This window comes from Amblyomma maculatum, chromosome 5 (genome assembly GCF_055883805.1).
Source record: "Amblyomma maculatum isolate TAMU_Amacu chromosome 5, ASM5588380v1, whole genome shotgun sequence".
Classification (NCBI taxonomy): Eukaryota; Metazoa; Arthropoda; class Arachnida; order Ixodida; family Ixodidae; genus Amblyomma; species Amblyomma maculatum.
This window is the reverse complement of record NC_139348.1, coordinates 93,122,381-93,148,735: the sequence shown is the minus strand read 5'-3', so window position 1 is coordinate 93,148,735 and position 26,355 is coordinate 93,122,381. Positions and strand designations below refer to the sequence as shown.

Genomic DNA, 26,355 nt, shown 5'->3' with positions numbered 1-26,355 from the left:
GGAAAAAACTTATTGGTAGTGTGGTTTGAAGAACATCTATTGTGGAGTTCATATATAAGGGAGTTTTGCATTGACCTTCCAGTATCATTAAAACAATAGCACACCTGATTCCTCTTTCGCTGAAACAACAGTTATATAATGCTGTTTTTACTCGATAGTCTGCTATGGGGTTTTGGTATGGAAAAAAAAAAAACAGCAGCGAACTACAATAGGTTAATTATTTTACAGAAAAGAATCCTTCATAATTACTGCAACTACCGTGGCTGTCAAAGAGATATTGAAACAGCTCAATTATTCCAGCATTATTGACTTATTCGCGCTGACAAAATATATTGTAAGACGCTTCTCATTATAGTACACGAACAAAAATTATTTAACAAAGCATGTATACCTGAAACATCTAGTTATCCTCTACGGCAGAATATCAAACACGTGCCGAAAACAAGATCAAATTACGGGAAGCAGACGTTCATAAATCAGTCAACAGAAATAATAAATGAGGTCGGAGAATCGTTAGATTTAGGTGCTCTAATAAAGTGTTTCAAAAAATATTGTAATACATTATTACTAGCCGGTGGTGTTTGGATTTCTTATTCATTGACAAATTGTTTCTATTTGTTTCATTGTCTGTTTGTTCGTATGTATATATATTTTTTCAAAGTGTATATAAAGTGCCGCTGTCTTAAGTCCGCAGTGTTGCTGTGCAGTATGTAATACACACAAGTGTATTGTATACCATTTTTGTTTCTACGTTTTGTACTTTGCAGGGAATGTCCTTTCTGCATTTATGTATATCGCCGCTGTTGAAACTGGTTTTGTAGGGGGCTGGGACCTTTGTCAGGCCCTTGGTGCCTCTAGTCCAGCCTCCCCTCTCTGAGACGAGAAATAAAGCTTATTCAGTTCAATGTGCTTCATCCCAATCTTATTGTTCTGGGTATTTGCATTTCTCGATCTGTATCTGTGGTTACTACCTGTCATGTATACATATCCGCCAACAATTTTCAGGGCTTCACTACTTTTTGCAAACTGTTGTTCGGCTACGAGGATGTTTAACGTCATGTTAGTTTTCAGCATATTATTTTTAGTGTTCCCATTTTACCTGTTTGCGTTGGCTGTGTAGGACAATAACGATTCTCGTAATTTGTCCTCTTAGTTACTTAGAAAGATAATCTCATTAACGATTCGCAGCATAATCAGGTACTTCCCATTACAAGTCTTTGATTACTTTCTCTAAGCATCGTAGCATTAGCTTTTGCGCAATGACACCTAACACAACTTTGTTAAAGCAAGCTGTGAATAATATTGGAGGTATCCTGTCACTTTGCTTAATAACGTTTTTATTACTTTTATTACTTTGGTTGTGTAGAAGTACAGAAGTATGGCTGCGGCGCAACCACTGCACACATCTTCAGTACTCTGAATACGACACCCGTATCTCGCAATGCCTGCATTACTGTACTACTGCTGCGGTTAAGGTGGAATTACGTGCTTTCCCGTTATCAATGAATGCCATGTATAAGGGCTAGTTATATTCCCATCATTGTTCCATCAACTGGCTGATAGTGTGCATGTGGTCGCTAGCACCCTTTATTAAAACCTTCTTGATCCTTTGGTTGATTGAAGTTAAAGGTTTTCGTTGTTCTATTGGCGATTATCTTTGTTAATACCTTGTACGTAGCGACTAGTAAGCTGATCTGTTTCTAGTTTTTCAAGTCCTTCTTTCCTATAAGTAAAATAATGTTAGCGTTCTTCAAAGATTCCCATGCAAGCTGGCCAATTTTTCTGGCATGATATCCCGACTTTCCTTCACAAATCTGCAGTTACGTGATCCTGCCCAGCTCTTTCCTTGTTCAAGCTTCCTAAGGTTTTCTTGACTTCACCCTTCGTTACTAGCGGAACGCACTCTTGCTCTTCGCTACTGCCAATATCATTATTCTTCTGATTACTTCGCCTACTGTGTGGTTCTGTGTACACTTCCTCGGCTGCGTTGATTTTTTAGTTCATACTAGTAATGTCATTTCCCGCTTTGTTTCTTCACCGATGAATCTGCATTTTCCTATACCTATTATCCTCCTCATCACGCTCAGGCTACCACCCATTTTAGAGCTGGCAGCTGGCGGCTGGTATGCCCGGGCGGTGATTCTTGGATGGTCTTCGCTACGTAGACAACTTGTTATCAGAAAGTAGGAAGGAGCTGCCAAAGTGGGTTTCATTGGAGTTGGGAAGGTGGAATAATAGTGTTCTGGCGTTCTTGGATCAGTCACGCTACATATATAGGCAACGCAGGCGCGTTCGTAAGGCTCGGATAAAGCACAGAAATCGGATGGTTCCCTATTCTATACCCTTAAATGCAGAGCTTGAGTGACCCCAATCAGGTTTATTGCGATAGCAATACTGCGTCAGGCTTCCAGCCTTCGCGTACCTCGCGGCCGGTCGCTACAATTGGCCTTCAGCAGCCGCGAAAAAGAAGAACGCTCGGTCACCGGCAGCTAATGCTTTCGCTCCACATTCGGCTCAGGAGTATTGAATCCTTCTCATTTATATGTGGACTGGTAGCTTACGCTCTCCCGTCATACCCTTAAAGGATGAGCTTAATCGTCCCCAGTAATGTAGCACCTTACACTGATAGGGCGTGATAGGGAAATAATGTAGCAGGCAAAGGGAGCTTCCGCCGTTGCTATCGCAATTCAACTAGGGTTAACCAGAGTTAAACCGCAACAAATTTTTTGTTTTCGGTTCTGCCGCTTTATATGAACAGTCATAACCTCTATCAATGTTCACTTTCTTTGGATCCTGGCATACAGCGCTTGAGCGTTATATGCTAGTTGCATGCAGAGACGTTTTATTCGTTTCTTGATGGCGGCCATATAATAGTAGAACCTCTTGGGCTTTTGACTAATTATGCCGGAAACTAATTACTCTTGGGTGTTTGGAAAGAAAATATTGAAAACAGCACTTACATTACTACTTAGTGGTCGGAGAATGCCTGAAATGGCCCAACACTATACGGTGATTTGGCTTCCCTATTGAAAAAATTATATCAGGCAATAACCTCACATTTTCTCACACAATCTCACTCAATTCACATAAGAAGTAACATACGCGTCGCATATAATCGCATAAGGTACCATAGCTTCTTGTACCTTATCATAAATTATGTACGATATTGTATGATAATGATGTGAACCGCATGAGACTCTATGCGGTTAGATGAGATTTTATGAGGTTACTTCCACGCAGAACTTTTGGTTTTTCAGTAGCGTTTGCTTAAAAAACGGATATTCACAAAATCTGTCCGGATACGAACGCAGTTTCCTGCCGTCGCTATAGATAGGCACGTTACCTGCTAGGCGCCGAAAGCATGTTTGCTGGACATCGGTGCAAGTAGGAAATATAAGCATGTCATGTCGTATGGTGTTTTAGGCGAAGTTATTTCTCACCTGTGCTGATGGGTATGTGCCTCACTAGATAAATGTTGATGGTGGAAGTAGTAACAAACGCGAAAAAGTACCGCAGACATTCGGCGCGCAGTGTAACAGCACTGTGATCAGATCGAAGCCGCTGCACCCAACGATGCCTGGAGAACAGAATTAACTTTTCTCGGTGGAAGTGACTTCCTTTGAAAAACCAAAAGTTCTATTGGGCAATAACCTCATAAAATCTCATGTAAACACATAGTATCATGCGGTGCATATCATTATCATAAAATATTGTACATAATTTATGATAATATACAAGAAACTATGGGACCTTATGCAATTATATGCGACTTGTATGTGATTTCTTATGTGAATTAAGTGAGGTTGTGTGACAAAATGTGAGGTTATTGCCTCATACAATTTTTTCAGTAGGGTTTCCTCTGTGCCTTCAGCGCTCGGCATTCGGAGGCGGCTTTGTGTGTACACGTGGCTATCTCGCCGCATCGTAGTCGCCTTTTATACGAAAGGGCCCTGCAGAGGCTTTTAGAGCGTTAGCTGTACTGCGTTTATATGCGCATTCCTCATTAATCGTGCTCTTAGTACGTCATGTGTTCCACAGGCGGCACCACGTTCTTGTGCACTGCATGCTGTTTGATTTTGGTGTTGTACAACAAACAGCCTTCTTCGTCTTCGTGCTAAGACACGACAACACCGTACCGTAGCTGCAGCCGGTTCAGCCTCGTGCAAGCTACAACGTACTCTCCCGCTGTGCAGTAAACATAGTCGCCTTCATCAAGCTCCAACTGCAAAACTCTTCCGAGCTTTGCATATTGAACATCGTCGCCTTCATTAATTTATACATGCACCACTCCTTCATTCAACTTAGATAAATTCACCACATGCCAGACGTGCCAAACAGGCTGCCGAGACCACCGAACAACGAAAAGCCAAATATCATATTGCCGAGACGTTTCGATGAAGGCGAAACGGAGTGGCGTCCGTGTGCTGAGCGATGTCAGTGCACGTTAAAAAACCCCTGGTGGTCGAAATTTCCGAAGTCCTTTCTCATAGTCTGAGTCGCTTTGGGACGTTAAACCCCACAAACCAACAAACCAACCAATTACCAAGGGCAGAAGTGAGCCATGATCGCAGCGGCAGTAGCGAATACGACTGTGGATGAGGGATGACGCTCGTGAAACTTTGTTCAAGGTTAGTTTAACAGTCTTGTCTTTTTAAGTCACACTATACTTACTCACTTGGCCTAATTGCGGAGTTTACATATCTCCTAAAATGTTTCGCACTACGGGGCGGCTTACAGCACGCGTATATCATAAAGTTAAAAAATATAGTTTCGAAATCACTTAGAGTACTTTGCGACAGCTTTCATCCAAGCGCTCGGCAACTGTTCACAAACGTCCGACTCCAATGGTGGTTTTTGCTTAGAAAGTTGCCTTCTATGCGTTCAGTGGGTTATGCTGCCTCCAACAGAGGGGACATCAACGCGTGTGTAAAATACACATCCTTTGAAATGACTCTGTAGTCACGCAGTGTTTCCTATCTTTACATCGTTGTACTTTTCGCCAGTAAAGGTGTTCATAGGCGGTGTATAAATCAGAAAACCGTTTTTAAAACGCTGTCTGCTTCTATGTCTCTAGCTGCTAGGCCTCCGTTATGTTTCAAGTAGTTCCTGCTGGTGACGCAAACGCCACCACTTCTTACTTATGTCATGGATCGATGGTATATAAAAGTAACGTTCATTGTATAAGTAAAGGATAAGGTCTTCAGTGCCATTAATTCCTTAGGTTGCCTTGTGTTGTCATTTTTCGCGCTCCTTTACAAGTTCACCACCTGAACAGTTATTTCAGTGGCCGGCGTGCATCAGAGAACAATCGAATTGGCTCGCGTGAGCTTCCGTGCAGCGTCTCTACAGCGCGTGGCACACATCCAGTCCCCCCAGGACAGTGCTGATGGTCTGTGTTATTCCTTATTTGTGGACTGAATTTTCGACTCAGTTACTACAATTACTTAGTGCAAACTATATTGTATCAATGTTTCTTACGGATACATGCGAGACATCGTACAGCCAGTGCATAAAATGAGAGTATCAAGTTGCGCTCGAGTGAACCACTATTTAAGGAGCCTAAAGCGCATCCTTGAGCACACTATTATTATTATTATTGAGCACAGGGCCTTGTACATGGCTATGGATACCCTTTCAGCGTTGTGTTTGTTCTGCACCTCTATTGCGACTGCACCAAGAATCATTCTTGCCATCATCTCGGTGCTTCTCAAAGGCAGTGATACATCCGACCTTCACGCACAAGAGTTCGTGCCGGGCTGCTCTCTCGCTCGTTGGAATGTGTGTTGTCCAAAGCCAAAGACGCGTTTTAAACTGCCAACTGCCACTTCAGAAAACACTTCTTAAAAAATTTCACACATCCCGGGCGTTTATCTCTTCGCTTTAGTATGCCATGTATCAATCGATGTCAACCTGGAAAGCCACTTGACCTTTAATGAGCCAGAGATGACAGTCCATTAATGTTGGTTAATTTTGGTACCACATATAGTCTAACCACTACATCACCACTCAGCGTTTGACGGTAGATAGAGCATCGCCTGTTATCTCTAGTAGTTGAGGGATCCTCGCCTCCATCTCTATTGGTAATTTATTCGTTGCAAAAACATGACTCCGCATGTCTAAACTTTAGCCTACTCAAAGTAAACCCAATGAAATGACACTTTCACTTCGACTTAGTAGTTTTAGCCCTGGTAAACCTCGGCCATACATTTCGTCCAGCCACTGCCTATGTTAGGCCTTCCGAAAGGCAATCTGCTTCTCTCCAGAACATGAGCTGGAAGGATTAGAAATTCGTTACGAAGAGCTGAGCTCAATCGATGGTTCTTTTCTTGCAGGCTTAGAAATAGCAATTCGTTTCAGATTAAGCTCCTCTAATTGTATTTGGGTAAATTTTTACGTTTGTGAAAAGGCGGATGCAAACATTTTCGATACAGGCGGCCGTCGCCAGTTGCCGACGGAACCTCGTTCTTGCGCACGCTGTTATGATTGACGACGTAGCTGCATGAGGATTGCTACATATTTTTGAAGGCATTCTTATTGCAATTAGTGATACAACAGCGAAAATATTGCAGGTAATCTCTTCAGAATGTAGTCACTTGTAGGAGTGCAGAGCTCAGGTTGACTTTAGCAAAAATGTTTTTCACTACAAAAAAGAATGAATTTCGGACACAAACAACAATCACAATCCACATTATGAACTATACGTTGGGTGTCGTGAGTAAGTGTTCCACATGATGCAGAGATGACACCGAAAATATTTTCAGCAAAACGTTCACGCCGGCGTCGAATTCTGGTGAAACAAGAGACTGCAACCACTGGCATTGACAGAAAAATGTAGTGAGTGGCGATGGGAATTTTATTACGCTCCAAATACAGAGGCAACACCAACAAGAGTGCAATGATTGTGGTGAAGCCGAGGTATAAATTATTCTAGAATGAATTTCCAATTAAGGCCAAAACATATGGACCCTAAAAAGGGCGTGGAAGGCGAAAAGAAAAGGTAATGGTATTATATGCTGTGAAATAGAAGCATCCCTGCATTATAGGAGTTTCAAAAAAGCAATAACAGTTCTTGGCTTTGTCTCCGCATGTTTATATTGAATTTCGACAGTGCTTAAGGCTTCATACGGCGCATGGGCTGCGGCAGGCACTGTGGGGCGCTCCGAACGGTGCGTCACATATTGGGCTCTTGATATGCGCTGATATGATCAGAACAAAAGTGGGGATTTAACGTCCTAACTCAACTCAGGCTATGAGAGACGATCGTAGTGAAGACCTCCAGAAATCTCGGTTTAACGTTCACTGACACAGCCCACATACACCTTTCTTGTTGCCTCCATCAAAAAGTGGCCTCCGTGGCAAGGATTCGGGCCCGCATACTTGAGCCAACAGTTGAATGCCTCAACCAATGCACCACCGCGATATGCTACCTCAAAGCCGAAGGAGATATCCCAATAATATTTGCTCTCTAATAACCACTAAGCCACTGCTGCGGATTTTAAGTTAAATATGTTAGCACTGACATTCCTATATGGTATGCATGGATGCCGCATAGAGGAGAGCGAAGTTGATGGTACGGCTTTAGTAAGTTTTCGTTTCCTTTATCGCATATGCAATTTACTCTCGGGGCTTGCATGCGTGTATTACGAGGATGTTGTGTTGTCCAACGGCTCCTCCTCTGCGCTGCTCAGTGAAATACTGCAGAACTTCTTCGGTGAACGAACGAAGCTCCACTCTTTCTTTTTCGTTCAGCAGCGGGTATAGTGGGTTCATCAAGCAGAAGAAATCTGCAAAAAAAAAAATCGTAAGAGCATGCAATGATTATCCTGAATGCCGACAGCTGACATGGCATTTTTTATAACGTTGTTGTTTGCTTCAGGGCGCAAATCAAGTCGTAAAAATAACTAAAAAGGTATAAAATGAAAGACAAAAGGTTGGTCGTTCAAATAAAGTCAAAGAGGAAAGCTGGCGAAACCCCCTGCGTACGAGCTTTATAAGATGGCGGGTGGTATGACGAGAGACCCACTGCGGTCAGGTGCCGAATTCTCGTTGGCTTCAGCGCCGGGCAGACACGCAAGTTGTGAGTATCTGACTCACTTTTCTGGCAGTTCCAGACAGGCTATCCCGCACGCTATCGAAATTGAGGTCATGCTCGATCCACAGCGGGTGTGAGGGCTCCAACTCGGACCCAACCAAGCGCACCCTCTGCGCGGGTACGACTGCTGGGTTAGGTTACCGCACACGGATGGACAAGAGCACAAGTGCGGCACCAGAGATGCTCCTTTCTTGCGAGAAGAAGGGTGGCATCATTTATGCTGAGGAATCGTGGCATTTATGGGGTAGATTCGCCTGGGAAGCTGCAGATTCTGCAGAGCATTGTGAACTGAGTAGCCCGCTGAGTTCGAATGGTTTGAGGGATGCGAGCCGCCAGGAAATGTATATCCTCGCAGATTTCTGTGCTGCGACGGACGCGTCGGAGTAGACGTTTCACTTCAAGGACCGTGAAAACGTTATGTAGGTGTGAGCTTTGAGAAACAGATTGGAAGAACTTGAAAGCTGGTAAGCCCTTCAGTAGGTATTTTTTTCTGGCGCTATATGAATGAACAGGGAAAATATCGTAGTTTACTTACCTTGCTTATTGACCACACAATTTCTCGAAGAAACACACTAAAAAGCCAATATTAGTTAATATTTCGTCAAATTTTTATATGCACAGAATGCCTAAAATGGAAGATAAAATATGGAGGGCTCTCACGCTCCACTTTTAAGGGTACGACGCGGTAGTGTGGCTACGACGGCATATTTAAAACACCACTCAAAAGAAGCCGCATCAACCTACCTGCGTGGCACAGGGGTAACTTCAATGCAAGTGTATTGGCAGCGTGATTCTTATATTACCCTTCCATATCACATACCTACATTTATCTCCGACAAAGGAGAAACTTTGTCCGTTGTGACATGCAACACTGCCAGCAGGGTTCACGCCACCCCTACGACAGGCTACAAAAATCAGGAGAAAGCATTTACCTGATGTGAGACAAGCTCACTTTTACATAAATAGTATTTAAAAATAGTAAAAAGATAGTAATTCAGAATTTACACAAAAAATGACATGCTTAAAAGTATTGCGGTTATGCTAAAAATAAACAGTTTACCACAGTTTCAGTATAGAAAATAGCATATTCCAGACAGCAATTAAATTTGGTATTTCAATGCATATCAATTAGTATTTCTTTTATAATTTTTTGATATTTTTGATTAGAGGGCGAGCAGTGTAGAATGTTTGTCATAATGGGGTTCAGTTCAGTTCAGTCGTGTCCGACTCTTTGTGACCCTATATGGACCATATCATGCCAAGCTTTCCGGTCTCTCAATATCTTCCTAACCTCACATAACTTCATCTGCAGCGCCTCAAAGATGCCATCTAACCACCGCGTTCGCCGCCTACCCCTTCTCCGGTGACCGTCAACCTTGCCCAACATCAAATCTTTCTCCAGCGACTCCTCTCTTCTCATCTGATGACCAAAGTAGCTGAGCTTTAACTTTAGAATGTGACCCTCCAATGAGCAGTAGGGTTTGTGGTCGACAATATCGACTGATTCGATCTCCTGGCAGTCCAGGAACTCTCAAGAGTCTCCGCTAGCACCACAATTCAGATGCGTCAATTCTTCGACAGTCAGCCTTCTTCACAGTCCAACTCTCGCATCCATACATCACAACTGGAAATACCATAGCACGAGTTAAGCGGATGTTGGTTGGCATGTCTAATGTCCCTGCTCTTTACTAGGCGGCGAAGACTAGTCATGGCGCTCTTTCTCAGAAGCACGCGTCTACTAATTTCATGGCTGCAGTGACTTTCAGGGGTAATCTTGGATCCCAAGAAGAGAAAATCTATCATGGCTTCAACTTCTTGTTCGTGGATGTTCCAGGACTTCATAGGGCAAGACGCCACGATTTTTGCCTTTTTGATGTTCAGTTTAAGCCCAAACTTCTCACTCTCGTCTTGCACGCACGTCGCAAGTCTCTTGAGTTTCACGTCACTTTCTGCCATTAAACTGGTATCATCCGCATATCTAAGGTTGTTGATACGGTTCCCAGCAATCTTCACTCCAACTAAAGACCCGTCCAGACCGACCTTCCTCATGATGCACTCAGCATATAGGTTAAATAGGCAGGGCGACAGTATGCAGCCTCGTCTCACTCCTTTCTCATTTGAAAACCAATCAGTAAGACTATGCCCAGTTCTGACTGTGGTCTCTTGTCCTTCATACAGGTTCCCGAGGAGATGAGGTAAATTGGAACTCCCCTCTCTTGGAAAGCTTGTCACAATCTGTTGTGATCTACGCAGTCAAATGCTTTCGCATAATCAATAAGGCAGAAGTAGATGGGTTTCTTGAACTGTTGTTTTTTCCATGATCCAGCGAAGGTTGGCAATCTGGTCTCTAGTTCCTCTGCCCTTGCGAAATCCAGCTTGCACGCCCGGAAGCTTCCGATCCAGATACTGCTGCAGTCTTCCTTGGAGGATTTTCAGCATCAGCTTGCTAGCACGCGACATAAGCGCGATTGTGTGGTAGTTGCAACAATATTTGACATTGCCTTTCTTTGGAATGGGGATATACACTCACCTCCTCCAATCCTGTGGCCACTGCAGGGCTGTCAAAATTAATGACATAATGCGTACAGAACGTTAACAGCGCCATCGTTAAAGTTTTGAAGCAACTCAGCTGGAATGCCATCAATTCAGCTAGCTTTGTTTTTACCAAGGCTGGCTAAGGCCCATTCAACTTCACTATTCATGTTGCCCGGCTCGAGATCAGTGATCACAACTGTCTCATGTTGGGTTTGCACATTCGGCTTCTTCTTGTCCTGTTCTTCTCTGTATTCTCGCCACCTCTTTTATCTCTGAGGCTTCAATGAGGTTCTTGCCTCGTTTGTTTTCTATCACGCCCAACTTAGCACAGAAGCTTCCTTTGATATCTTTGATTGTCTTATACAGAGCTCTTGTGTTCCTCAATTGGTTGTTGTCCTCAAGTGCATTGCACTGTATGTTCAGGAAGGTATTCTTATCTCTCCTTGCTATTCTCTGAAAATTGGCATTGAGACCTTGTATCTTTCTCTTTCCCACATAACTTTTGCCGTCCTCCTTTCCTCAGCTATTTGCAAAGCGTCTTCAGATAACCAGTTTGGTTTCTTGCATTTCGTTTGCTTTGGAACTACCTTAGTAGCAACTTATTGTATAATCTCACGAACATCAGTCCATATCTCCTCAGGCTCTCTTTCTTCTAAATCTAATTCTTCAAATCAATTCCTGACTTCCACAGCATATTCTGATGGAATTTGATCTGGATCATACCTGAAAGGCCTTCTAGTGTTCTGCGTTTTCCTCAATCGAAGCTTAAATTTGGCAACAAGAAGCTGTTGATCGGTGCCACAATCGGCCCCAGGCCTTGTTTTTACTGCTTGTTTAGCGCTTATATTTGCCGACATCTCTGTCGGCAAATATTATAATCAATCTGATTCCTGTACAGACCGTCCGGTGAAGTCTATGTGTACAGGCGCCTCTTGTGCTGTTGAAAATGAGTATTCGCTATGGTCAGGTTGTTTTCTTGAGTAACCTCCTCTGTCCAGCTTCATTTGGCTCACCAAGACCGAACTTGCCTGTAATCCCGGATATTTCTTCCCTGCCTACCTTAGCAGTCCAGTCTCCTATGAGAAAAAGGATGTCTGGTGATGGAGTGCGGTCTAGAAGGCATTGCAGGGCAGCATAAAATCTCTCAACATAGCTTCTTCAGCAGTAGTGGTTGATGCATAGACTTGGATAAATAACAGGGTGACATTGGAGTGCTGGTCAATAATTAACAAATTCGCCATCCTAATCTCTAAAGATCAAGCTTTTTCCGTAACGAGATATTTCCTTGCCTCGTTTCCGAGGTTTATATGTGCTAATCTTAGTGCGACATGTATTTCGAAGGCTATTTCATCTAACTTGCACTAGCGTAATCTTTCAAACATAGTTTGCATGTCTGGAGTTGACTTATTTCTAATATGCTTTAAGACCTATATAAATGCCGGCAGCTTTGTGAAAGCGCCAAGTTCGCGATATCCCGCAAGACTCGCTTTTGTATAGCAAGATAATTTAGATTCCTTGTCGTTGTTAACCATACAAGGAAACAGTAGTTTAAACGGGAGCATATAACTGAATAATATATTTGTGGTTTTGTGGACATCAGGAGATGATACCTCCTACCGAGTGTGGTATTTATTATTTAAAGCTAAACATTTCGACAGATTTGCCTGCCTGGTTTGGTTGATAATTGAGTGAAAGTTGATATTTCTCCAACCAACACTTTTTTATTTTACAAAGCCCGACGTTTCGGAGCCGGCTCAGCTCCGTCTTCGAGGGTGCATGGCGCGGGGCTGCGTGCAGCTATAAGTAAAGAAATGGTCGAAGGGGAGAAGAGGGGGGGGGGGGGGGGAGGGGGAAGGGGAGGGGGTGAGATCGGTGTGAAAGAAAGTGAAGGAAGGAGGAGGGTTATGACGAGTCACGGTGCCGCAGGTGCGGGGGTGCACGCTGGCGACTTTTTTTTTTCTTGTGTGAGGTGGCCAGGAGGGAGCAAAGACCTTGCAAGTATAGAGCAGGGCGGTTGCCTATTGTTCGGCTGACGCTATGTGCGGTCGACTGTATGTGCCATAACTCGAGGAGGCGTCTTTTCCGGTGATTGGTCTCTGTCTCCAGGATGAACGCTTCTTCAAAATTTATTCTGCGGTCGGAATCTTCCGAATGTTCAGCTACAGGGTTGCGTTCTCTTGAAAAAATTCGTACATCATTCCCGTGTTGCCGAATTCTTTCTCTTAGGTTTTTCGTTTCGTCAATGTTTTTCGTCAAGGTTTTTCGTTTCTCCAACGCCCCTCTTCTCTCCCTCCACCATTACTTTACCTATAGTTGCACACAGCCCTTGAAGAAGGAGTCGAGCGGGCTCCGAAATGTCGGGTTTTGTAAAATAAAAATTGTTGGTTGGAGAAATTTCAAGTTTCACTTAGGTAGTATTATCCACTGTAATCTTTCAATAGCTATTTATAAACCACCTTTAAGTGGCGCCCATTCGGCGTTTAGGGAGCATCGAGCGCAGGACACTTGTGCTAGCAATGAAAGGAAGGGTGTAGCCTGAGAACTAGACTTTTTGGTTTATTTTTATTTATATAACTGATATTGATTGTTATTGTTTGTTTGCTTCATATTGTTGTTAGTTTCGTTATTGCTGGGCTTCTGACTGGGGTGGACGGAATTTCCTCACGGCGACCAGTATAGCAATGTGAGTTTCACACCTTTCGCCTATATTATCCAGACATATGCAGTGATCTTCGCGTCCTCGAGAGAAGCTGTGTTGTGACGTCATCGAGGTAAGACAGTATGTGCGTGTGAAGGGGCTAGGGTTGCAAAGTGCATTATTACTTGCCGAGGCTCTTCCCGTGATGAGTGTGAAAAGTATGGGCTTTTTTGCTACTCTGCGAATACGGCGTTTATTATGAACGTGTTTTTTACTGTGGTTATTCTTTAAGGCGCGCCTGCGTTGGTTCGCGAAGAAGCGAGCACTGATTTTGGCCGCACCCTTTCCAATTGTTTTTTGTTTGCGCTCTGCTAACACACACATTTCTTTGACTCCGAACCAACTAAATTTTTAATGGGAAATAGTCCGTGAACATTTTGGACGTCTGGTAAAATATCCTGATAATGATTCCTAAATGCCCTCGGCAACCTTCTAGTTTTTTTAAAAAATAAACTTGGGAGAAACTCCGTAAAAAACTCCTTGTGATAGAGCATCCGCCTCGCATTCGGGAGGTACTGGGGTCGAACCCTGGTGCTGCCGGGTACACACCGGTTTTAAATGGGCACAAGCTTCCTCCGGCCTGATGCTCAGCTCTTCTGTGGTGAAATGCTTGGGAAAAGGGGTCATGGTCCAAATAGTTGCTCCGATGTGACATTGATCCGTTCCGCCATCGGACAACCATAATTCCTCCTGGCGCGTCAAAAGTCCATTATGCGACCCTTTTTTTTTTTTTTGTCGCGATGTCAGACAGCCGGGAATCCGGACTGGCCGAGGACTGCAGTGATTCTCTGAGAAGTGAACTTCGTCAGTGACAGTGAACCTTTACATCTTTCGACACGCTGGTTTATAGCGTTTCGCACTTGAAACTTCAAGGCTTTTCTGAGTTTTCGCGTGGGCTGGACACGGCTCGTTTTCAGTTTTGAATCCCGTGAAACACGGTAACTCGAACCACCTTTGCAGGCTGAAGTGTTTGAAACTGTTTTGCCCCTGAAGGAGCGCAGCGGGGTTTGCGGAGCCTCTTCCAAGTGCACACCCCTGTGAGTGCCGGACGCCGGGCCGGGGAACGCTTGTACCCATTTTTACCGGTGGGTGTCTGGCAAACGCTTTGTCAAAACGTTCCGCATGGCATCGATAATACCTTGGGGCGTACTAATCGGTGGCTAGTGATGTGAAGAAATACCATCACAAAAGAAACGGGACATACGTTGAAGCAACAAGAACAGGACCAGCGCTGCGCCATTTAATTTCTCTTGCAGGCTCAACCGCCAGCCGCAAGCGAAAGATATACTTGAAAACTAAATATTTTTCTGGACATTGAAGAGTGGTCGATTGTTTTTTTTTTATTTTATAGCAGTATCTTATTATTCTGTTCCAATTCAAATTGACTTTTAAGAAACCTGGACTTGCCGTTTAACTCAGCCAAAACTTAATATCTTTTGCTGAAATCCAAGATCTGCATAAGAGCAACAGGGGTTACTACAATGATGGGCAGGGAGTTAATTTCTTCGCATCTGTACCGCAGGCAGTCATACGATTATTTGCTAAACTGGTGATATGCCCTTGACTCAATGCCTGTCATGAAACCTGTCATACGGCTCGACATTGGTGGTCTGTGCTCTAAATTCGGCACGCGAGAGAGCTGTTCAATAGCTGCGACGACAGGAAGAAATGTGCACTTGCCTAATGCGCTGCCCTTGCTCAGTCCATTCTTTGCTGTGATTCGGAAGACTTCGCAAGCGAGAGGTAGTAGTTCGGTCGCTCGCACAACGCTCACCAGATGAGAGCGCAAAGACGCAAGGTCCTCCATTTCTCTCGTCTCGGGAATAACGGGCAGCAGAATCTGGAGAGAAAAGTTAAGTGAGGCACCTAAACATAGAAGTTCGTTTCAAGAAAAGTTGATCTCTATGTCTATGTTAGTGCATTAGGTGCACGCTTCGCTTTGCTCGCGTTCAGTCACGTACGGAGTGGCGCTGAAAGGAGCGTTGCAGCTTCTCGCCGCCGATCCTGCACGGCCTATAGACCTTTGCAACGAGGGCCTCCTGGGCGTCACCATATTGCTCGCTGGGCTGTTGTGTGCGCTAGGCGTCAACACGGTAGAGGCGGCAGCGGAACTGGTTAGCAGCAGTCCAGAGAGGAGGCATTTCGACGACCTCCTCTTCCGATGAAAAGGACTATAGACCACTTAGGGGCGAGCGCATCGGCGTTGCCATATTTGATCATGTGACCCTTCCTCCAACGCCAGCCTTCGGGCCTTCGGGCCTTCTGGTTTGACGGCTTCTGGTGCGCTGGCACTCGGCTTCACGGCGCTGCGTACCCGCTATGGCTGGTGGTAACCAGTTTCTAGACAGCTCAAACACTTCATGTGAATGCTCATACCATGTGTAGGTGTTACACCATGTTTACGTTAACCATGTATAGTTCTTTTATTTTGTCCTTATGTGTGCCTGCACAGGATAGAACGTGTTGACAAACCCGTTAACTGTCGGCTTTTTTTATTCGGGGGGGGGGGGGGGGTAGAGGGGGCAATTCCCTCTTTAATCCTTTTTGTGGAAAACATGCTTTACTGGGTGCTTGAGGTATAACCTCTCCCTGCAACTCACAGGCGCTTTCTTTTCCCAGAAAGACAAATGAACTCGTGATGAGCCACAGACCTGCCACCAGTGACACGTGTGACGGCTGTAGCGCGGTAGAAACCCTCGAACATCTACTGAACTGCACCGCGGGCAGTTGCCGCTGGGCAGTGCGCGCGTCCGCGAGTGAACACACGTGATCCCGTGTGTATACCTCGAATAGGCGGGCTTGATGACTGTAACAAGCTGCGTCACCTATACTGCGAACTTTGCGGTATCTCCTGCCTCACATATAGAGCGAAACGCACGGTATCTCCCCGTTCCTATGAGCAGGCTTCGACATGACTTTCGGGCAGCGACCGCGCGTCCTTGACGCGGGCACTGCGCAGCCAGCCGAGAGTATAAAAACGCTCTCGAGGCCCCTCGGGTAAGCGTCTTGTGTTTTACCGAACTCGCGATCAACGCATCGTTCTTCTGATCTGTACTGCCCAGCCTTCGACGCCTCAACTAACAAGAATACTGTGAGAATTCCTTTTTGGCACAGATTTTGGATCGAATATGCTTTTCCCCTTTGTTTAACCTTTATCTGACTTAGTATTTTACGCTCCGTTTTCTATGTAACCCTTGCCCATACTTATTGTATCTGGAATACTTGCTTTGTTATCTTTATTAAATTCTTTTTATCGCAGTGTTTTGTCCATTGTTGGGTTTTAGTCTCGTCATTTACTGAGTTGTTTTTTTTTTTATCACATTCGCGTCGTGGCCTTTTCGTTTTCTAGTTTACTCTATTATTATGCAGTGTAATTTAGACTACTATGTGTGAATATTCAATTGCTTGTAAAAGAAAGTGACCTTATTAAACTTAAATGTGCTCTCATACCTTATAGAGGGACGATAGGCAACCGTAAATGGGATCCCGCGCCTCTGTTGACCGCAAATGCTGGGGTTTATCACAATGACCCTCCTATTTCAACTGGCCAGATAGTGCGCGTTGCGACCGAATGCTCCGCGTGTGCTATTCCGGAAGATAACGGCCGATCGCCCTCCACCGTCGGCCGTCACTCTTTTGTACAGTGGGTGCGTGCGTGCGTCGTATACACCCGATGTGCCGAGGCCCGCCCGACGTGCCGAGTGCTCAGTGACCAAAGACATTTGCGAGTGGGCCTCAAGCAAACTACTGTATACTGTGCCATACAGTGTATATATTTATGTTTTATTTTTGCTTAATTATTGCCGACATTCAGTCCGAAAAAAGCAGCAGAAATGTATCGATTCACAGCATTGCTATAGCAGGAAAGAGTACTCTAATATGGGGTTTTAATATAAAACATTAAAAGAAAAATAATATTCGGCTGATTCGCTTAAGACTGCTTACTGTAGAACTGCGAAAGCCACTTAGTTGAGGGGCTGATTAGCTGTGACGTTTTTGACATGGGTTAAATTTTTTTGTACTAATACTGTATTCGGTGCGTGCGTTTGCATGTTGGACGTAGACTGCCATGCTGCAAGCGGCAACTTAGTGCCGGAATCACCGAAACTTTGATTTCAATGCATACTATTGGGGGTAGATAAGTCGTTAGCTGGAATCTTTGTCGTAAACTAGCATTCAGCGTGACTAGCATATCCAAGCTAAATGGGAGGTGAATGGCGTGTTATTTACTTCGAATGCAGCATAAAAAAAATTGCACTAGAATTTTGATAACAATTGGAGAAAACCTGGCGCCACATAGAGATTATTCGGAATGGCGTACGTGAAAATGGCGCGTCAGAAGCGAAAAGCGAGGATAGGGCCTCCCAGCATCATCTGTTTTGGATTGGCGTCGTCCCACTCACCGCTTCGGTGACTCAAAAACGCCTAACTCAGTCCCATCATAACAGATATAAGTGATGGTAACGACAAGCAGAATTATGGGAAATGGATATAGTAAGGCTTTAGCATGAAAATATATATCGTGCGCAGTGCGCTTTCTGCCAAAGCGTGGCGTAGTGACAAGACCGATACTGGGACATCGCGAAAACATTTGTACTCACTAGAATGCTGGTGACATAGAATCGTATAGGAGTTAGCAACCAATAGGCAAGCCTGCAGAGCAGATTGGGTCAGAGAAATAACTCAAGTTTCTGACATTCTAGTGGAAATCAAGAAGAAGAAATGGGCATGGGCAGGACATGTAGTGCGAAGAGAGGATAACCGATGGTCGCTTAGGGTAACAAACTGGATTCCAAGGGAAGGAAAGCGTAGCAGGGGGCGGCAGAAAATTAGGTAAGCGGATGAGGTTAAGAAGTTCGCAGGGGTCAAGCGGATACAGCTAGCACAGAACCGGGTTAAGTGGAGAAATATGCGAGAGACATTCGCCCTGCACTGGGTATAGTCAGGCTGATTATGATGATGATGATGATTAACAGTAGACAGTTCTGTATAGGCGGCGTACTCATTTCTTACCGAAATAAAATCACATGAATGGGCGTCATGGTTTCGAACAAAGCTGCCACCAGCGCCTTCAACTAATAACGTCCAAGCTGTGTAATTGCGAAAACGCCGTAATTGTTTACTACAGTCATTACGAAACAAGGACGCCATCTCCTTCAAACTCAGATTCACAAAATTCCTAAAATGGCTAAAAAAACAACTCTTGAATAAGGTACAGTGGTTTCGCTACCTAATGAGTGACATTACATCTTCAGAAGCTGCTTATATTGCTCACAGTAGGACATTTCGCACCATTGTTCGTATTGAACAGTTTGAATATGAAAGTTAAGTGGAGAGTTAAGGTTTTATTTTTGATCTAAATAATGAGCGTTTCGACTGTAGTTCCCTTATTGCTACTTCCAACTCGAGCATTTTACACAAGCTAAAATCGAATTTTTTGAAATGTGTTAGCCACCGCGTTTTCTACTCATTGCTTCCTGGATGCAACGAAATGCATATTTAGGACACCCCCCTACAGTGTTCTCAGCGTATATGATGCATGGTGCGGTGAATACTTTGGTTAGGCCTACTTCCTTTTGCTACTCTCTACTGTCTTCTCATTTATTGAAAGCGACCAAAATAAGCGGCCTTTTTGGGGCTAGTATCTTTGCTTTTCCAGTGGTCCTAACTTTACTTCTTAACTGCAGCGCCAGCAAGCCTGTGCGCTGCCCTCATGTAATATACCGTCCGCGCCATGTTTATTTTTCGCTCACAAAGCTGACAGCATATTTTCTGGCGAACGAAGCCTTTAATGCTATTGTATTAATACAAATGATTGAAATCGTTGTTCCAAGTTACTGTATAAGTAAAACTGTTTTTTGTTTCTGGCTCTAAAAGGCTACTCGCTCCGAAGAAGAGATTACAGGCGGGATCTGTACATCTGTACATAATGCGAGAGTTGCTTCAGCAGCTTGTTTCGTGATAGCTTCCGTACAGAAAGAACAACTCTTATAATAGTACTTGCGAAGCCGACATTGCAGCCAACTGCTTTGAAGTGGATCTATACAATGTAAGAAATTTTTATCCTTTGAGGCAATGTAGCTAATTTGAATTCACAACAATTTTTTACATTGGAGAAAGAGCAAAATACCGCGTTCAACGACACGAAACTTTCAGAAGGCCTCAGTTTGATTCACTAAGTTAGGTCTCCACGTCTTTTTTAAAATAGTCGTTAATTGTGACTTGTACCTGTTTCGTATATAATGAGAAGACAGCGTGAAAGGTTCCGTTCTGCAGAAAGGCAGATGCTGTTGGTGTCAGGATTAAAGTCATGACGTCAGTTTCTCTCACATTTATCTGGCAGATGGTAGTTGGATGGAGATCGCTTGGCGAGGAATTGTCGCTGATTTGTGGGATGTCATGAGAGCGCATGTCATGGTTTGAGTTACCAAGTCAGGTGGACCTATTGAGGTATGCTACTCCCAAAACACGAACGCTTGTATCTAGGGCTTGGTAAATGCGGTAGCTGGCAATGCTATCCCATTCAGATTGTGGGAGTAATTACGAATTGGTGCTTGCATGACCACGGAAGCTTCTGTACAAGAATAAGTGCACGCAAAGGGGAGCTGCGGAAGAAAGCCATGAACACTTTCGCGTCATAAAATCGAAGGCGATGCGGAGGTGTTCACCGCTTTCTTTTTTTTTTTTTAATTTATTATTTTTAGAACTAGCCTCATAATAAATAATCCTTGGAATAATGATAAACAATTCCGCATTTTCACCAACTGCCTTGTAGAACACAAAACTAATCTGCCATGACTTAAATGTATTGCTACGGCCGGACGGCAAAATAATTTGGGAACAAAACTCATCGTATATTTCACATGGCATACGGGTTCTTGTATAGCACTGTATAAGCTTCCCCTAACCCATCTTGAGTACAGAAACTCACGTCAGAGTACTTGCTCCATCGAGCCGATTTCAGCATTGCGGCGAACACATCGAACACGAATAGATTGCTTGTAAAGACGAGGAAGCACTCTCCACCAGGTGCCGTGAGCGCCTCGATGTTCCTCATGGCGTGGCGTTGATCGGTGATCCAATGCAGCGCCAAGAACGAGTAGACCCTCTGGAAGCTTCCTTCTGCTCGCACGAATCTCGCCACGTCTTCATCCGCGAGCAGATCAAGTTCTCGGTAGGAGATCTTCGGGTGCGCACGGTTCTCTCGGGCGAAAGTGAGCATCGACGGCGAGTTGTCGGCACCGACGAGTTTCCCACACCAGGATGGCAGTCGAGGAAGCAGATGGGTCAGTGTGAAACTGCGTGAGAGACACGTTTCACATCAGAACATGTTTTATCATTAGAGTAACCTAAACAGTTTGGTTCCCAACAAATCTGTGGCCCCTGACTGCTCACTCCAAGTAGTTTTTAGTTTCATGCCTAATCTAACTTATCCAATCATTCGCTCGGTATCTCTCGATTTCACTCTGTTGTAACACAGTCAACAATTCCTGTAGTTTCTTTTAATTTAATATCTTGATTTTGTTAGAATGGCTTACGTTGCGGATAGTTAAGTTGCAGTTCAGAGTTCACACACTTACTACTACAATGATCCCAGGTGGTTATAGGGTGAGAAACGAAAACGTATTTGATTCAGATTCGAGCAAACACGTTGAAGTATGAATAATGTGTCCCTTGCCACACCATGAAGGCAGTCGGGGATGCAGATGGGTCAGTGTGAAGCTGCGTGTTAGACAATTTAGACGGATTCAGAAATTTACAATTCAGTTTCAATTATTTGCACATCGCAGTCAGACTAGCTTGCTCTTGTCAGTAGCTATCCAGCGATGTAACACATAGTTAGCTAATTATATTTTCCATACTTCATTAACCTAAAGGTTACTAAATTATCGAGATAATAACTAGCCACTACCTTATGTGCTTGCACTCAACTTTAGCTGTGCAGTGTTGAATGCATACACGGCTTAGCCCACTGCTACAAAGACTAAGTCTGGTTTGACGTCAAGTGCAGTTATTGTATATTTCACAGTTTGAAACCAAGTTTAATTAAAAGTACATATAGACAAGCTCACAAGTGTACACGTGCGGACAACAATAGGGCGGAGTCTTTACACCTGAGTGGCGTGGTTCGTGCGTAATAGTTATTAGGAATCATCTCTGGGGACGATATCGGCGATGTTACAGCGCGTGCGCACATGAATGCGTGAGCTAGAATTTTGTAGCGAGCTGAACTGCACTTAAATGCTAACAAGCGAAATGAACGTGTATGTGATGAAGTTCAAAACCAGATGCGTGAGAAACGGGGAATTAGGCGATAAATATCCCCATGTCGAGCATGCAAAACCTGAGGCAGTATCGGGCGGAGAAACCCGCATTCTTTCGGCTAGCAGTCCGAGCCTCTACATGGCGTTAAAGTGCTGAGAAATTGTGTGCTGACCTAGGGATGTACCTACCTTGTAGGTGTTGGTGTCGCTCACCTGTGACACACACTTCACTTCCACAGAAACATTGAGGGTCTTGTACGACGTGTTCCATAACACGTTAGAAAGCAGTTTTTCCCTTTTTTTAAGGTTTCCACACCGAAAATGTCCTTTAAGGTTGCGTATTTTTAAACAACCGCAATACAGCCGTTACATAGAGACATGAGGTGCCTCAGCTCACCCGCCTGCCTTCCACGTTATGATATTCCCGCCGAAGAGGGCGCTCATTGCTTGCTCTCGGAGTGCCGCCTGGCTCAGGTTGGGATCCTTATTCTTTCTCCTTATCTGTACAATTCTCTTTGGCCCTTGATGTTATTGTGGCTCGTGCCTGGTGACTCTCTATCACGCATGTTATACTGGCAACAACACCAATGGCGGTGCGGTACAACCGCTGAAAGACCGCATAACAGCAGTGCTCTAAAATATATTTTTTTAAATGTAATATAGCGTAATTATTCTTGGCGAGTAATTAGTAGAATATTATAATTGTATTAGCGAATTCAGAAATGCAATTATCTTTGTTATACCTTTGTTTGAAAAAATTAATTTCGCAATATAGACGGTTAACATACGGTTAACCCGTTGTTGCACAGCACCACAAGTTTTGTCCAGAATAAGCCGGCAGATTAGCAGCCAAAGTGTAAGCAAGAAGCACGATCAAATATCGCTGCCATGTTGCTTCTGGTGGATAAGCAGTATATTTGTATCTTGTTTCACAGCTTCTGTGTATTCTCATGACCAGTAATGTGCCAGTATTTGGCGGTCATTTATAAGTATGCTAGGACAGAAATTTTTAAGACGCCCAATCTGCAGTCCTGCCGTGGACTCTAGCATCAATAACACTTTTCTACATTATGCTCGTATTCGGCGCTGCGTTGAATATTTTGTGCTACGTGAGTGTAAATTTCCTGCAAGTTAATTTAAAACAGCAACTGCACCTGCTATTGTTGTTTGCTGTCTCTATCGTTTTGCGCTGAAAAACCGCTCATATCAGAATGCGCTTTTCGGTTAAAAACCAGGACTTACCTAATCGTATATTCATCGAGTGGAATAATGAGCGGAACTCATTGTTATCCCGCGATAAAGGGGGCAAGGTTTATTCAACATGAGTCACGGTAATATGTGTACTCAAAGAGCAGAATGGAAAATACTAGGGAATCACTCTTCACGAGAAGCTATATTATTTAATTCACAAATGTGAACTATGTAAAACATAACTCATGACTACTGTGCACCCTTTAAAGCTGAAGAAAATTCTGGCAAGCACGTGTTACGATTGCTATTCTTTAGCTCATATTTCAGGGCTCTGCATGATAATTTCAAATTATCTATCGGTGTTTGACCTTCTGGTAACCAAAATAAAGGGTCAGCACCCTCGAGAAACGGGCCGGGAAGTCATCATCTGTACGTAGAACATCGTAAAACTACTGTTTGCGGCACTAAATATATTGCCTTTCCACCTCTTCCGAAAGAAAGAAAAAAAAAACAGTCGTCTTCGTCCACCGATCAATAGGGACAGCATCGTATTTTTCTATCTAAAGCTGCTGCCAGTGGAGCCCTGGACTAGGGGCACCGACCACCCAGCTCCTGCGAATATTTACTGATTATATGCTCATTAAAAGTTTTCTCTCTCTCTCTCTCTCTAAAGGTGAAGCTAGGCAGGCGCAACAAAATAATTTGCACTTTCCCAAAACTCAAACCAAATTCAGGCGGCGCTTAATATCTTTCACCGGGGCTTGAATGTGGAACAGTGTATTATATAATCGAACCAAAGATCGAACATTACGTCGTAAATAAAATAGTGCAATTTCAGCAAGGCGGTTAACACACAGTACTAGGTACTATTTTTGCAGATTTGGCTCAGTAAGCTTTATAATAAATGTTTCCCATGCATCTCGGTCTATCGTTAGCCATAAAGCTTATGTATTCAGAGCTACTCAGTAGCTTCTGACGGAACTTCTTCTAATATGTTATTTATTATAATATTTAATTAATTTATTTTATTATATTCCGGGAATATCTACCTGGGTATAGAAAAAATATTTCGTTATATATTAAAAGGTGAGCCTAGAACATCCGTTCAAGTAAACTACCCCCGGAGTCGCACAATAAATTTACGTGAATTTTTCTGAGAATCTTTTGCTTACGGTGAAGCTCTATATGTGTTGAAACAACGCCGGGATGAACGTGCTGTTCTGCTCTCCATCCGCTGAGTCAGTTACCACTGGCATCAGGCCTTGACATCGAAGCTAACAAAAGGCTTACGTCCGCAGGAGACTTTTTTGATAAACAGCTTCATTTCAGCCTGTTGTGTTGACCTCGGATAATCTAAAGACTTCAATCTTCGTCTGGCTTTACGTAAAAAGTTTGAAATTTGTTCTGAAAGCTAAACATTTCGACAGATTTGCCTGTCTGGTTGGGTTGATAACTAAGTGAACTTGAAAATTCTCCAACCAAAACTTTTCTATTTTACAAAACCCGACCCGAAACGTCGGGTTTTGTAAAATAAAAAGGTTTAGGTTGGAGAAATTTCAAGTTTCACTTAGAAATTTGTTCTGCACTGGTGAGGGTAATGTGTCTTCTTTCCTTCGTGCGAGAGGCCGTAATGGAGGGCCCTGGAAATTGCGACCACCTGGGGCTCTTTAACGTGCAACGAAATCGCACAGCACATGAGAGCCTTGCTTTTCGCATCCAGCTAAAATCGGCCGGCGCGGCCGGGATTCGGTTCCGCGTGATTTGACACAGTAAAAGAGCCAACTTGATCTATTACTGCTGTGTTACTTGAATATTACTGTCTAAACTTAAATGGAGCAAATTCTTGCCGAAAAAAAGATAGCGCTTTTTTTAAAGAAAATAGGAGAAGCATTTGCCGCATAAATAAACGAGCCACACTACCTGCCAGAACCGCATCCTACGTCCAGGAACTGCACTTTGGACCTAAAAGAACTCCCTTCTGGTGGTTCATTGACAGGTTTGTCGAGGAAGGCCGGCTGGAAAGTGTCGAGTATGGCTGCGATGGCAGGCGCGATGGGGGCGATGGCAGTATCGTACAACTCTACGCACTTTTCCACCCCGAAAGTGTCGCTGTGTCCACTGGTGGCGGTTGCGGCATCATCTCTATTCTCAGGATCGGAGGCGCTCATCCTGAGGAGACAAGAAAACAAATATTATGTAGATCTTTGTCCTCGTGGACATCTGAATTTCTAAGCAGTGCCGACAGCAGTCGGGTGCCGTTACAAGTGCCTTGACTGCATTTCCTACAGCGATAGGGGAGTTACAACACAGCAAACCGTGTCTGACCATGCCCAATGGATCTTACGCTCTGTAAAGTAGGTTATCAATGTGAGTCTATCTTGGCTTAGTAACACAGAATAACCAAGAGTAGCAAACATTTCGCTGGTATAAAAGGATGTAGCCTATGTTAAGCAGCTGCCGTTTTTTTTTTTCGGTCTAAAAACGGTGGTACGAAGAGCTTCTATAAATTGGGCTGTATTAGTTTGAGGAGAGTCGGAAACTCTGGCCAATTTGGATGCCGATTTTGACAGGCTACTCCTGAGTCACCCAAGCACCTGCATTCGTACGGGATTTCTAAAACGGCTCTTTCTATTGATATTGTACCTGTGTTCGTATGACAAATTACCACTCTATGCTATGAGCTGCCATCTTCCGTACAATTTGTGATATGGTCCTCGAATCTGATGAGACCATTTCATTTCATTTCATTTATTAATACTGTCAGCCACCATAAGGGGCTGCAACAGGAGTGGAAAATACAAAACGAAAAATGAGCAATATAGAACACGATGAAAATCAATAGTCAATCAAAAATTGTCTCTGAATGCCCACACAAACAAAACAAAAATGAATTACACAGAAATCGGAACAGCAGCCATCCTACACAACAGCAATAGAACCTCATCCCCCTGTGGTAGTGCCATAGATGAAATTTTCTTAATGGCGTACAAATTCAGATAATGATGATGATCGAACAGCAGGATCTGGAATACAGTTCCAGTCCTTACAAGTTCGCGGGAAATAACTAAACTTGAAGCAATTATTTTTTATAGCCGGCAATGAAATGAACCTACTATGACGATGCCTTGATGTCTCATTAGTTTTGATCTCAAAGTAGTTTGATTTATTAATTTTTAGATAATCATTAATAATGAGGTAAAGAGTTTTTAGTCTTTCATACCTGGTTCTGCTTTCTAACATTGGTAGTTGGGCTTGTTGGCAGAGGTCTGTTGAAGAATGGTTACGGCGATATTTATTATATATAAACCTTGCAGCGAGCCGCTGAATGCGAATAAGAATAATTGAAATAATTGAATAAGAAGAATTGAAACCCAAATATTAGGTCACGAAGGTACGTCCGTACAGCTTCGTTAAAGCTGTACGGAGTGCCAGTCGCTACCCGCCAATTACTTAACGTATTTAAATCGACACGACAGAAAAAACAATTTCTGAATTGAAAACAAATTTTTTTCAGCCATAAATGCGTCTTGTGCTGCAGGAGAACTGTCAACATTGCCGTTTTTATCTCCGCACAC

General features: G+C 43.7%; 1 protein-coding gene across 1 annotated transcript; it reads right to left on the bottom strand.

Annotated features, from left to right (window-relative positions):
* Positions 1 to 7,598: 7,598 nt before the first annotated feature.
* LOC146188710 (uncharacterized) lies at positions 7,599 to 24,948 on the bottom strand. Its single transcript, XM_084605114.1, has 4 exons — positions 24,701 to 24,948; positions 20,257 to 20,623; positions 15,006 to 15,165; positions 7,599 to 7,784 (listed from the first exon to the last, which is right to left on the bottom strand). The coding sequence occupies exons 1-4, from the start codon at positions 24,946 to 24,948 to the stop codon at positions 7,615 to 7,617; spliced, it is 945 nt and encodes a 314-aa protein (XP_084461240.1). The 3' UTR covers positions 7,599 to 7,614.
* Positions 24,949 to 26,355: the final 1,407 nt, after the last annotated feature.

What these genes read in the sequence shown, in the direction of transcription:
- LOC146188710 (XM_084605114.1), bottom strand. Translation starts at nt 24,948, where the DNA reads ATGAGCGCCTCCGATCCTGAGAATAGAGATGATGCCGCAACCGCCACC. An exon ending in GATGGAGCAAGTACTCTGAC is followed by an intron (nt 15,166 to 20,256) that starts GTGAGTTTCTGT and finishes TTTTCTCTCCAG; the next exon opens with ATTCTGCTGCCCGTTATTCC. An exon ending in GAGCAAGGGCAGCGCATTAG is followed by an intron (nt 7,785 to 15,005) that starts GCAAGTGCACAT and finishes TTTTTTTTGCAG; the next exon opens with ATTTCTTCTGCTTGATGAAC.